We start from the raw sequence: 12719 nt of genomic DNA on the forward strand, positions 1-12719 counted from the left end.
CATAGTATCAAGAGCTACCGGAACTGTTGCAATACAACTCTCCGACATTCCACAAGCTCATGGTATCAAATTCTGCACTATAGCCGCATTTATGGATATTCTCTCAAAATAGTAAGTTATAACAAATTAAGTATCATTCCACAACGTACCCTTTTAAAAACAATAACAACCTAACATAAAAAAAACACTATCACAATACTTTTACTTTCTGCTGTAGCTTTTCTAGACCTCCGAGCAGCAGAGCAGCTCACGCGGCCTGCGAAGGAAGGAAGGAAGGTAACTACCAGAACCCCCCGTTTGCTGCGTAAGCACCAAAATAAAGTTTAAATATTTTTATTTTACCTTTCACCGAGGTAATCTCCAATTACCGTTTTATTTAATCCTTCTCCTTTATAAAGGAACTGTGCAATGTCTTCTGCAGTGTTCTGCAGGAGGTCGTTTTCTATCAGAAACTGTATTCCCTAGAAGAGCAATTCCAGAGGAAAAGGAATGTTACATTTTCTTCCACAAGCGTTTATGTAAATACCACTCATAACATTTGCTATTAATACACTGACACAGACATATACATAGTACATTAGGAATTACATTAGCCTACTGATTTTTTTTTTTTAATGAAATGGTAAACAAATGTTTTTCAGTTAGATAAGCAATATTTAGTACTGGTTTGAAGACTAAAATGAGAACATATTTTTAAGGCTAGAAGTACCAGGTGGCAGCTTGACTCCCTCAACAATGGAAATATCAAATCTTAATTGAACAACGATTCCATGTTGCTCTTTGGAGTTCACGTGTGAGCGGGCCTGTTCACAGTATTGCATAAATGTCTGCAGAGACATCATCTGTAAAAATCACATAATGAAGAGGTACGCAGAAATAACTTAATTACCATCATGACACAAAATAAAGCACCTGTTATAACCTACAAACTGCAACCCAATACATCAAGCCACTACTTGCAGTAGGAGTCGCGGCTGAAGATACTGGAACTGGTTTAAAAGAGTTTATGCTGACACTGGGATTATCGGTGGGTGACTTCTGGAGCTGAACTATCCACGAAGGACGCGAACCAGACTGTTCACAACAGAACCAGCCAAGCTCCTACCAGGAGCGGCCAGCAAAGCCAGGAGACTCTGACCCTGTCCCTCGGGGGGAACGTGACCAAGGCTCTGGACTCCTACGCCTCCAAAAATTACCGGCCCTATAGCACTCTGGGGATGCCCAGAGAAGTTCTGCAAAGTGGTAAAGAAAAGAGACGAGGAGTTCTATAGGGGTTACATAAAGGATGGAAGGGATGCTCCCCCGGCACCGCGCAGCTCTCGGGCAGCCCGCGCTCTGCTCCCCGCCGAACACCCGGGACGCGGCCGTTGCGCGGTGCCACAGAAGCGCTGGCGGCACCCGAGCGAACCATCTCACCACCTCCTGAAAGCTTCCTTCCAGTGACAGGCTGGGATTCCCACTCGGACGTTTTGTAAGTCATTTCGGAACAGGCGGGGTTTCGTTCCAAATAATCTATGCTCTACCTTGAAGCTGTAATGGCAGCTTTCCTCAAATGTTCCCTTCAAAGCTTATTTGATAACTATTCGTACAAAAAACTAATTTGACTATGAAGCAATGTTTTTCCCACACAAAGTTATTCAAAGAGCTTTCTCCGTCAACCGAGAACCTTCCTTCCAATCAACATCAGAAAGAGCAGTTGCACATTCCCTTGCTCAGCACCTGGGTCGTGTAATTCTGCTTCCTGTAAGCAGACCGAGCAGAAGAGTTTCTTTAAAAGCTGTACAAGTTACTGAAGAAGATAAGAGACACGACCGGGGTATGTAAGACAAACTCCTGGGCAGAGCAGCAGATACTTTAACATGCTACAAAGATCAATTTCAGTCTCTTTCTTCTGGATTTTTTTTAATTCTTAAGATGTTAAAGAATCAGAAGCCAAATAGACAGGAAAAGGAATTTGTCTGGAACAACAACTCCAGCGTCTGGAATAAATGGTAAAAATAGGTCAGCCAAACCCCGTCAGCTCCTACGCTATCTTGGTCCTGATGCACATTTTCTCTCTGGGGACCGACAGGAGACGGCAGACAGCTGCACTCGCCTGACATCCCCACGCCCGCCTCATGGCTACAGAAACAGCCAATATTCTCTGCAAAGACTGCACACGTTTTTGTAAGTCAGTGCAATGAAATCTGCTTCAAATTTCATAGCTTTTACAGTAACTTAATTACAAATTTTGCAGTTACGGCACAGAGAATTCCTTTTCTGGGCCCAAGGCCGGCAGCGGTGACTCCCAGCGCAGCGAGTTTCCAGCACAGCTTTATTTCCTCTGCGGGGATTCCTCAAGTGTTTCTGCAGACTCCACCGCCAGAGCCCTTCCCACAGCAACCCAGCAAACCCGAGCGGCACGGCGCGGGCGCCCACGCCTCCTGACCCCAACAGCACGGCGTGGGCGCCTGACCCGAGCAGCACGGCGCGGGCACCCGACCCCAACAGCACGGCGTGGGCGCCTGACCCGAGCAGCACGGCGCGGGAGCCCGACCCCAACAGCACAGCGCAGGCGCCCGACCCCAACAGCACGGCGCGGGCGCCCGACCCCAACAGCACGGCGCGGGCGCCCGACCCCAACAGCACGGCGTGGGCGCCTGACCCGAGCAGCACGGCGCGGGCGCCCACGCCTCCCGACCGCGTTACACACGGTTGCTTTTCGTGGGGGGGCTGGGAGAACTGCTCTACGTGCAGGTCACACACCAGAAAACGTCAAGGTTTTCCAATAGAAGTGGTAAAAGAAAATGACCTCACGGTGTTTCTGCTAATATGAAAACAGTAAAACTCTGTTATCTGGTTTTAAAGAAGAAAACTTGGGGGATTCAGCGCATGCGTTATTGCCCCAGTTCTTCCGCATTCCTGACTCCAGAGACCACCATCCCTCCACTTGCAAACAAAACCCACCCTTTTTGCAACGGCCCCAAGTCAATTCTCTGAACATCAGAAGAACGCGTGTTTGAGCTGCCTCTAATGTGAAGTAGCAGCTGCAAACACGATGCTGGAGCTTTGGAGCAGCCGGCTACTGCAGGTCACCACGGATTCATAGACATTATTAAGAAATCACCACTGGAAACCTGTTTCCCACATTTAAATTATGTTACAGTAGCAATGTGGCCACAGCATCTATTTATAGAAATAATTTCACCCAACAAGAACAGCAACAAAAAATAGTTAACATCGGAATTACAGCACCTGACACCATCCTGTGACTTTGCCACAAACTTCCAGGATGCAAAAGAGCTGGAGGACAATAGCAAACTATGGGGATATTTGGGGTATTCTGCCCTCAACAGATCTGAAGTTGGACAGTCACCAAAATGAAAGAGACAAGACATGGTCAGCAGCTTAAAAAGGGCTCTGCATCTCAAAGTTCGAGTGTGTCTGGTAAACTGGAAATAGCCTGAAGAACGGCAGCCATCACCGAACTTGGCCATCACAGAAAAACCACCAAAATACCACTGAATTCAACACAATTGGAAAGAAAACATGGCAAGAACTAACACAGAAAAACAAATGCTAAACAATTTCCAAAAAATCTTAAAAAAAGACTTCACAAATTGAAAATGGAACCTTAATTACAAACAGCAGAAGGCAGAAAAACAAAGCAAGGAAGCTGTAAAATGAAAAGCAAAGGCTAAAGGTCAAATATGTCAAAGCAGCTCTCTTAAATCTATCAGGGCAAGCCTGCAAGAGCACGTGCAGCTCACCGAACTTTCCAGAAAATTAACAAATATTGAAGAAAAGCAGCGGCGCTGCAGACGCGAACAGCTCTACCTCCGGGCGAAACGCAGGGCGGGCTTCTTGAAACCGGCAGTCGAGTTGCTGCCAACAGGCGTTCGTACAAGCCCCACAGTACGCAAACACCCATATACAAACACGCACATGTTCGCACATGCCCTTTCCACAAACAGAATTTAGATATGCAAATATAAGAGTATATTTGAAAACAAATTAAAAAACATTGGATGTATTTTGGAAGAAACAAAAATAGGAGGGCATCAAAAAAAAGTACAGCCTCACTAACAGCCAAATATCAAAATATTTTTAGAATGATATTTGAGATATCAACAAAGAGCACCTCTACCAGGTACAAATGGTGTTTCTGCAAGCCAGCTCAGTCAATACCTGGCATATTTGATTGTTGATAAATAACCTCCATTATCAAAAAAGGTTTGCTTAAGTGAAGAAAGCACACACGACTGGCAAATGACTGGATGACTGCTTCTAACTGCACCTTCTGCTCAGCATGTTACAGGAGATACAAATAACACCTGTGAACTTGTATTATCAGGAAGGTTTTCTTAAGAAAACGCGAGTGCGTTTGCCACAGATCACATTGCACGCAGGAACGCGATTCCTGAAAAGCGGAACAAAAAGATTCTCTACCTTCTTGGGGTCCATGTTGAATTTCTTCCTTCCCATGGCTATTTGCTTATTTCTTTGTGTAGTTTTGCTACACGTGGAGAAAAGAAACAACAAGCAGTTATCAGCTGCTCTTTTACGAAACAAACAACTTCTGGATAGGCTTCTTTTCATTTGTATTTTTGGCTACTTCATATTTTCTATTACAAACCAATACCTCACTTTTTATAAGCGGGGAAATTACGTTACTATTTTCAGTTCTTTCAAGCGATTGCAGCTTCAGAGAACTGTATCATTACCAACTGGAGAGTCCGAAATACCGCATTCCATCCAACAGATTCTCTATCCAAAAAAATTACCCACCAGAACAGGACAGAGTCAGCCTTCACACACTTTGTAACAGACTGACTAAAGGTGACCCAGTGTTTGTTTAGCATGATAAAGCTATTTCAATTTGCTACTCCTGGTAGGCCTGTTCCAAGGTCTTACTAAATCATGTCCATGTCAGCATTACTCACCTCTCCTCTACACTGGTCAGATTATCAATTTCTGTCATAACCTCAGCAATTTCAAATTTTAATCTCTGCCGAAAGAAGAAAGGACAATACGTTAACCTACACTGAAACACTTTTGGAAATCATCTGTCATATATCAATACAATCAATTACGTTTCATTTTCTAATATTTGCTAGTCGCCTGAAGAAAACTGATTAATCTTATGGCTTCCTTAGACACTTGGCCTACAGGTTTTACCACAACTGAACGCACGTGAAACGCGTGGGTCTGAACTCGCGTGTGCGCACGTCAGAGCGCCAGGACCGCGCTGCCACGGCCAGGGTCAGCTTTCCTGAGCGAGGTGCCGCTCTCGCTCCTGCCCTGCGCGCAGATCTGCTGTTCACCGAGCTCTTGATCACTCACAAACGTGCGCGTATGCGTATACTGCACCACGTAAATATAGAAGTCACCATTTTTAAAAGCACACAAATGATGCATCAATCCTATTCATTATTAGTAACATTTAGCTCACACCATTTATATGCTTTTAAAACCATTACCTGGAATTCATACCTAGGAATGCAGCTTACTGTAAGCCAATCTACTGAAGCAGTCTTCTAAGGTTCAGATAGATCAGATAGATCAATTACCTCAATATCATCAATCAGTTCTTTTTTCCTGCGACGAATATTTAAAAGCTCTTCTCTTTCTTCCATGGAGAGGTCATCAGGCACTGGAACAGAGCAAAGCGTGCAGTCTTTTAACATCTGTGAACATACCTCATGATAGAAAACCAAATAAACCCGATTAAGTTTAGATGAAGCAACAGGGCATTTCTTTTTAGCTGGGATCATTTTAAGGAAAAAAAAACAAACAACAAACCAAACAGTAATTATATTTTACAAAATCAGAAGTCATCAAATGAATGGCTATGGACAGAATCTCCCCTTCCAAAGAAAGCTAGACAATCAAAGGAAACTTGTTATCATACAATATGGGGCAAGATTTGGCTCTACAGCTTAATTGTCAAATTCAAGTCCAATATCATTCCCATTATTTCAGCAACGGACCAAAATTCTTCATGTAAATTAATTATGGTTCAAAGGACTTGGCTGTCTTTCAGGGAAAAAGCCAAAGAGCAGCTGAAGCTGTGTATCCCAATGCCGATTTCAGACAGCGTCCTCATCTTAGAGCAGAGACGCGGCGAAGTAGACACTACCGACATCCTTAACGTCAAACACCTTCCATCGGTAGGATATACAATCAATACCAGCCAGAATCATTTACCACACTGTATCACAAACTTGTGCTTTTGTGTAACATCGTCTAAGAGAGCTGAAGTGTTCAGGTCAATGTCAGGCCCTCCTCGGCTATGCTAACACGAACGCGTTGCCGCTCCTGAAGGTGCGAAGGCGCTTCCGGCACGAGCGGCGCGGCCACGCCGGCAGCCCCAGCCCCCCCGCCTCCGCTGGAAACCGGAACCGCACCGGGACAAAAGCTCCGCTCTTCCCGAGCCGTCAGATCTCCCTTGGACACAGACCACCGCCGCTCACTCGTACAGCACGGGACAGCAGCCACAAGCGCTCCCCTCCTTTGCAACCACCCTGTAACAGCAGTTTTAATGCCACCCACTTCCTTGGAAATAGCTCCTTAATTACAGAACAGCTTTTCCTTCCAGCTCAAAGGGAACAACAAAAATAATAATAAAGCTATTTAAATGGTTCTGTCCCAACAACAACACACAATAAATGCAGTCATCTGGGATGGCCAAAGCTGTTTCTTTATGTCACACACACGTGTAACAAATGGATCACAAGCAAAGGTTCGGCTCGACAGGAGACTGTTAAAGACACATCTGAAACAGCCCCTGTTCAAATCTTGATAATGAAATACACTGATTATTTTTGACATCCAGTGGTTAAGCTCCTTTCTTTTCATGATTCAAAACATAACAAAAATCCAAATGGTAGCAGATCTTGCTAGACATGAAATAATTATGGTAAATGATCTCATTTAACTACTCCAGATACAACCATGATTAAATTACTTCCAGTTTAGGAAATTACAGTCTTCTGTTAAACAAACACCAGACTTCAATATGTTTACCTGTTTTTTCCCTTCATCTCATCAGAAACGCACCCACTCCGTGCATGCAAACACCGGTAAGATTCTTCTCACATCAAACCTTACAAATACACGTGCCTACATCACATCTTTGTCTTTCATGCATACTAAGATCTTAAACCATCAAAATACACGAGATTTTATGACTACACGCACACTACATACATATACATACCACAAACACTCCAATTAGCTATCTGAGCACTGACAATTTCAAGAATGAGGAGTGTTACCCAGCGCTGACTACCATGGTGATCGGTGCAGTCGCTCTTGGCTGGGCAGTCTGCTCAGGCATCCCCAAGGCGTTTCTGAGGTACCAATTCGGTAGATGAAGTCAGTTAAAATCTTGTAGCACCCATGTTAGCAAGAGTTCATTTCTTTTAACATTTTGCCACAGCAGGCGTTTCCGTAACTCTCACTTTTATTGGCAACTGAAAACACTAACCAGAACCCAGCCAGCAAATGATCTTTAGTATTATAGGATTTCTCCATTATAGTCTTATATATTAAAGTATTAAATACTTAGAACTCCTAGGTGGTGCTTGGTTTTTCCTTTGAGTCACAGAATCTCTGGTTTAGCTGCTGCCACCACCTCCTTCCAGTGTCAGGGAGTCGTACTGTGGCTTCTTTTCCCTTACGTTACCATGCACTGAGAACTCCTGGGGACGGGTTTGGAGCATCTAGAACAAGTGGGATTACTACTGGGAATCCACGCGAAGCGTGACCGTTCTCTGTGCTCCCACCAAAGGGAAGACATGGAGCACCTCAGGCCCCTTCCCACAGCAGCCGAGGGCCGCCTGCGGTTTCCTCCTCCCCTCTGGTCACAGCGAGCGGAGCCGCGGCCCTCGCGGTGTCATTAGTGATGCTGTCAGACAACACAGAAATCAACTAAAAGGAATGAGGCTGCCTTTTGCATTAGGAAACAACATCAAGTATCTGTCTGCCAGCTGCAAGACAAGAGAAGGCTGCTGGAAAAGAAGATTCTGCAATTGCAGAGCACTTAGAAGACAGCACTTAGAGAAAATTGCACATTAATGCAACATCTTTAAATAATGGTACTGATATCAGAGCCAAAAGTTTCCAGTATCTTCTGCTAAGAACAAAAGAACCAAGATACAACTGAGCAGGGGGTGCAGTACTGCTCAGCTTCAGAAACTAGCGGTAAGGCCACAGTATTTTACTTCCACTGACATTCATGAAGATGTAAGAAAAAGTTCTTGAGAGAGCAGGCACCACAAAAACGAAAGTCAAGTCCAGGCTGAGAGAACTGCAGCAGCTCAGCTGGCAAGGACAGTCCCACCGGTTACTGAAAACCAGGAGCAAACCCCATAACAGGAGACACAAATCTAGTCCTTCCCAAGCCCATACCCTTGATACCACCGCCCTTTTCAGTAGCACAAATTAAATCCTTTACAGCTCTCCAATGGTATTTTATGAACCCAAACTCCTGTGTTGTTTTGGTGGTGTTTTGCTGTGGGTTTGTCTGTTTCTGGCGGGGTTGTTTGCCGTCTCTGTATTTGTTTAACCTTCGATCAGCAGTCACCAGCCAAGCGCAAACCAGTCTCGCTGTACCACTCCAACCCACCCACAGTCGGTCCCTCGAGAGGATGCAGTAAAGTGACCCACAGCCAGAAAAAAGCATCCATGTAATATCTAAGACAGAGAAAACACTAATTCTGCATGTAACCCCACTTCCGACGCAACGCAATTCCCTGACCCTCACTGCTCAACTAACTTTTTTATTTCATAAATATTCTCCTTCTTCCGTGTCAGCCCCAAATTGGTGGTCTTAAGTGCTTCCATTCCAAGTAAAAAACAATTAGGAGGAATTTAATTTTGCTGCAATTGAAACATCTTGCAAGTGTAAAGAAGTTTACACAATGCAAGGCTGAAACCTAAACAAACCCCTCCTCACCCACGCCAGAATGGGTAGACACGTTTCTTCTGGCCTTGAAAATAATACACATCCATCTCTGAGAACAAATCTGATCGTCTCCGGACATTTGCCTCAACGGATACTCTCAGGCTATTCTCTCTTCCTTTCCCCCTACACGTTCTCTGTTTCAAAACTGAATTATAGGAACATTTCCCAGCTTTCAGACGAGTGTATAAACAAAGCTGTGACCACTTGTGGTTACTAAGAATTCCACACAAGGTTTCGTAGGAGGACTCCCTCCTGAATAGATTCATTTCACAATGCAAAACTAAACTATATCTGCACAAAATTCCATCAGTAAAACTAGCTGGGTTTGGTTGCTTCCTTCCCTACCTTACTGCATTAACCTTTGCGATGTAGTCACTGCTGAACGTGCTCTAGCGTCAGAGCACTGCACTTCCATTCAGAGGGAAAACAATCCCGCACGCGATGCCCCTTCACAGACGAGGATCAGCAGCCAGGGGCATGAGGAATTCAGGACCAAGTCCATGGCTTGCCAGGTTGTTTTGAGTCTCCAGCCATGGGGACACTGTGGCCAGAAAGCGCGTTAGCAGCCAAACCCACGGGCACCTCCAACATCCGCCGTTCTCGCTGCTGGAGATGGCACGGTACAGGGTGTCCTGAAAACGGTTTTCACGCCAGGGTAAGGTGGCACTTCACTGGCAAGTCACAGTTAAGATACTGTCCTTTTGCGCTTCTGATAATGTGAGGGGAAACAAGTCTAACAATATTAATCCTATTACCGCATAAAAATGTTTTCAGGAATTGAGAGGAAACATTTTCCCTCTGACATGACCCACTAATTTGTCTTTTTTTACTTCCATGACAAGGTACGTTTAATTATCCCAGCGACTCACATTCACCTTGGTTTTTGAAAGAACAGAAACATAAGAAATTGGAAGTATGAAATATATTTTCATTCTATACAGAAAAGAAACAGAAGGGTAACTGCATGGCCAAGTGTGAAACCACTTATTTTAAAGCACAAACAGTATTTATTCTAATCCATAAGAATGACATTAAATAAGGCAAGATTACGTTTTTGCCCTGGCAAGGAATAGCCATGTATAATGTAATTAGCGTTACCATACGCAGCCAAGCAGAAAGTAGGCCACTCCAAACTGTGCAAAATCAGGGTCCAGATAACACTGATTTGGAGAGAAAAAGGAAAAATCCGATCCATGCATTTTACCGGCCTCCCAAAATCCATTTGGTGCGGGCTGCCGTGCGCAGAAGTGCCGCCTCGCCACCCTACCCGCAAACCTGCCTCTGTCTGTAAGGTGTAAACCACAGCAAACGCACTTCCTGAACGGGATGGCACAGGAGCCCGCAGCGACGACTGCAGCGTATGTGTCTGTGCAAACCGTGTGTGCAGATTACAGGAGCAACAGCAGTTGTGAAGTGGAAGAGCACAAAGGCTCCCACAGCTCTCGCACGGGCTGCCAGCCCTTGCTGCGAGCCATTCGCTGCCCCTCTTGCGGCACTGAACACGAACAGGGACCTCACCACAGCGTTCAGATCGATCGTGCTTTACAGACATGGCCACAGGAAGAATCGGAGAGACACCGACCTTGCTTATTAGTTCCTAATTATGCCACTGACACAGGTATTTGCCACCTGAAAGCAGTGTGCATCCAAGTTAATGGGTATGTCTTTTTACCATTCATGCTCTGTTATTTTTATGAACAGGCAGTACCGAAGGCCACAATTACATTAGATTTACCTCCTTTACATCTTCGATTCAATAATGTATCTTATTTCATCATTTTTATATATTTCCATTAGGAAACCAGGTGTTTTGCAAGAACAAAGTAAAAGAGCATCACTTGAGGAGAAAGAAGGAAAAACCACACGGGGACCAGGTCTGCGCAGGCGTTCGCAGGCCAGCTCCCCCGCGTTCCTGCCTCGCTCTGCCGCTCCCAGACAGACCGTCCTGCCTGGACCCCGCTTTTCTGGGTCTGTTTTTTGCCAGTTTAGCAGAGCAAACGGTTCCACTGAGGGACCACGGGGCAGGAGCAGCAGGAAGCCCGGCCGGCAGGGAGGTGAGGGACAGCAGCCCCCTCGACGTCGCCCAGCCCAAAGCAGCTCAGCCCCGCACCCCCTCACAGGCTGTGCTCTCTAAATCCTGAAAGTAGTTCAACCTGATATTAAAAATAGATGAGTGTGGATTTCCTTTTAGGAGCATTTTTCTTTTGAAGTCTCTCTGCTCTTGCTTCAAGATCAGAAGATGCTTCTAGGCCAACTTGTATTTCTAAAGTATGTAAATACAAATTACTGAATATGAAAAGAAAGCTGAGTTTAACTTAACATTCTAAGTCTCTTACCCAAATATATTAATACTTGCGTTAATAACAAAGTGTTAAAATATGTATGGCCATGCATATTTAAGAAGTGTAGAAAAAATGTATGCTGAAGTGGAAATGAGAGACAGTGGCCACACTGCAGCGGTGTGTGTTTTGGGGAGGGTGATGAACTGATTAGCACAGACACCGGAAACACTGTCCAAGATAACACAGGCCTTCATCAGCGTCGGCTGCCAATCACTGCTCAAAGAATCCGGTCAATCACCATTCTCATCACCGTACCCTGTCACTCACGCCGTCACCCCGACACTGCAGCCCTCCTCCAACAGGGAAACCAGTAACACCGAGGTAACTGGGGACAAACGTTAACACTTCGCAGGGCCAAGCACCATCAGTAAAAATGCAGAGTCTCGCATTGTCTTGCTGGTTCAGGAACAGGGGCGCATTTATATTGCCTTAAGTTTTTTTTTTACTTGGCTTTCAGCTTTCTCAGCTTTTTAATAAAATGACTGCATCTGATTTCTTTTCCCGTATTAAATAATAGGGAGGGGTGATCAGAATCAGCTTTGTGTAGTAGCACCACCAGTATAAATACAGATATTACCCTTCCAAAATATAAGAGACCTCAAGTCTTTTCTTTACACTGGATCAGATCGACAAAACACTGACAAAGAGAACCAAATTAATTCCCTCTCCCCGCCCCCCCCAGTATCTATGGTGCAAGGCAGGGTCTCACAGATAAATAATTCTAGAATAATTCAATAGTGATTTTTTCCCTACGGAGGACTCACATGTGCAAAACCGGAGAAACAAAGAGGTAGGTTCCTTAGTGCTACAGCTGAAATAAAATTTTCTCCAATGTTTGCATTTGGAAGCCTTTGCTTACAGTATATTTCATTACAGTAAACGTTAATACAAAATTTAGTCTTTACAGAATAACAGTCTGAAAATTATGAATTTCTTTTGTTCACTTTCATAGCAAGATCAAGGCCACAAGAAATTTTAGCACCCCAGAGTGAGAGAATTATCCAGCAATAACGCCAGGAGAGACCACAGGTAAGAGCTGACAGCAAAAACTGAATCCACGTGCAATGCAGAACTGCAGCCACTTTCTACGTGGGAGCCTCGGGAGGGGCACCAGGGTTCCCCTCCACATTGTCTGGGAGGTGGATGGAACAGCTCAGCATGCCAGGTATGCACAGCACAGCTACATCAACGGCCATCCGACTCGCTCTCCTCTGGTCCTGGAGGCACCTTCAGCCGGCCGGCCGAGGCTGCTGATGGAGAACAGGACAGAGCAGTGCGAGCTCACACAGGCTGGGAAGCCAGGCTGCTGGAACTGCTGCGGCCACTGAGCAGGACTTGGCTCCGTGTCCACTTCAGAGGGTTTGAGAGGATCCCCAGCAACTCCGCAGAGCATGAGGCTGAGTTTAAACAGTTTAAACAGAACAAACCTC

General features: G+C 45.1%; 1 protein-coding gene across 1 annotated transcript in view; it reads right to left on the reverse strand.

Moving 5' to 3' along the window:
- CYTH3 (cytohesin 3) overlaps positions 1-12719 on the reverse strand; it is a 49364-nt gene that overhangs the window by 20174 nt on the left and 16471 nt on the right. Inside the window, exons 2-5 of the mRNA XM_065850361.2 lie at positions 5550-5632; positions 4923-4987; positions 4429-4495; positions 343-461 (exon numbers count right to left, since the gene is read on the reverse strand). Coding sequence (XP_065706433.1) covers positions 343-461; positions 4429-4495; positions 4923-4987; positions 5550-5632 — 334 coding nt within the window. The remainder of the gene's footprint in view (positions 1-342; positions 462-4428; positions 4496-4922; positions 4988-5549; positions 5633-12719) is intronic.

Source organism: Patagioenas fasciata, chromosome 15 (genome assembly GCF_037038585.1).
Source record: "Patagioenas fasciata isolate bPatFas1 chromosome 15, bPatFas1.hap1, whole genome shotgun sequence".
Lineage (NCBI taxonomy): Eukaryota > Metazoa > Chordata > Aves > Columbiformes > Columbidae > Patagioenas > Patagioenas fasciata.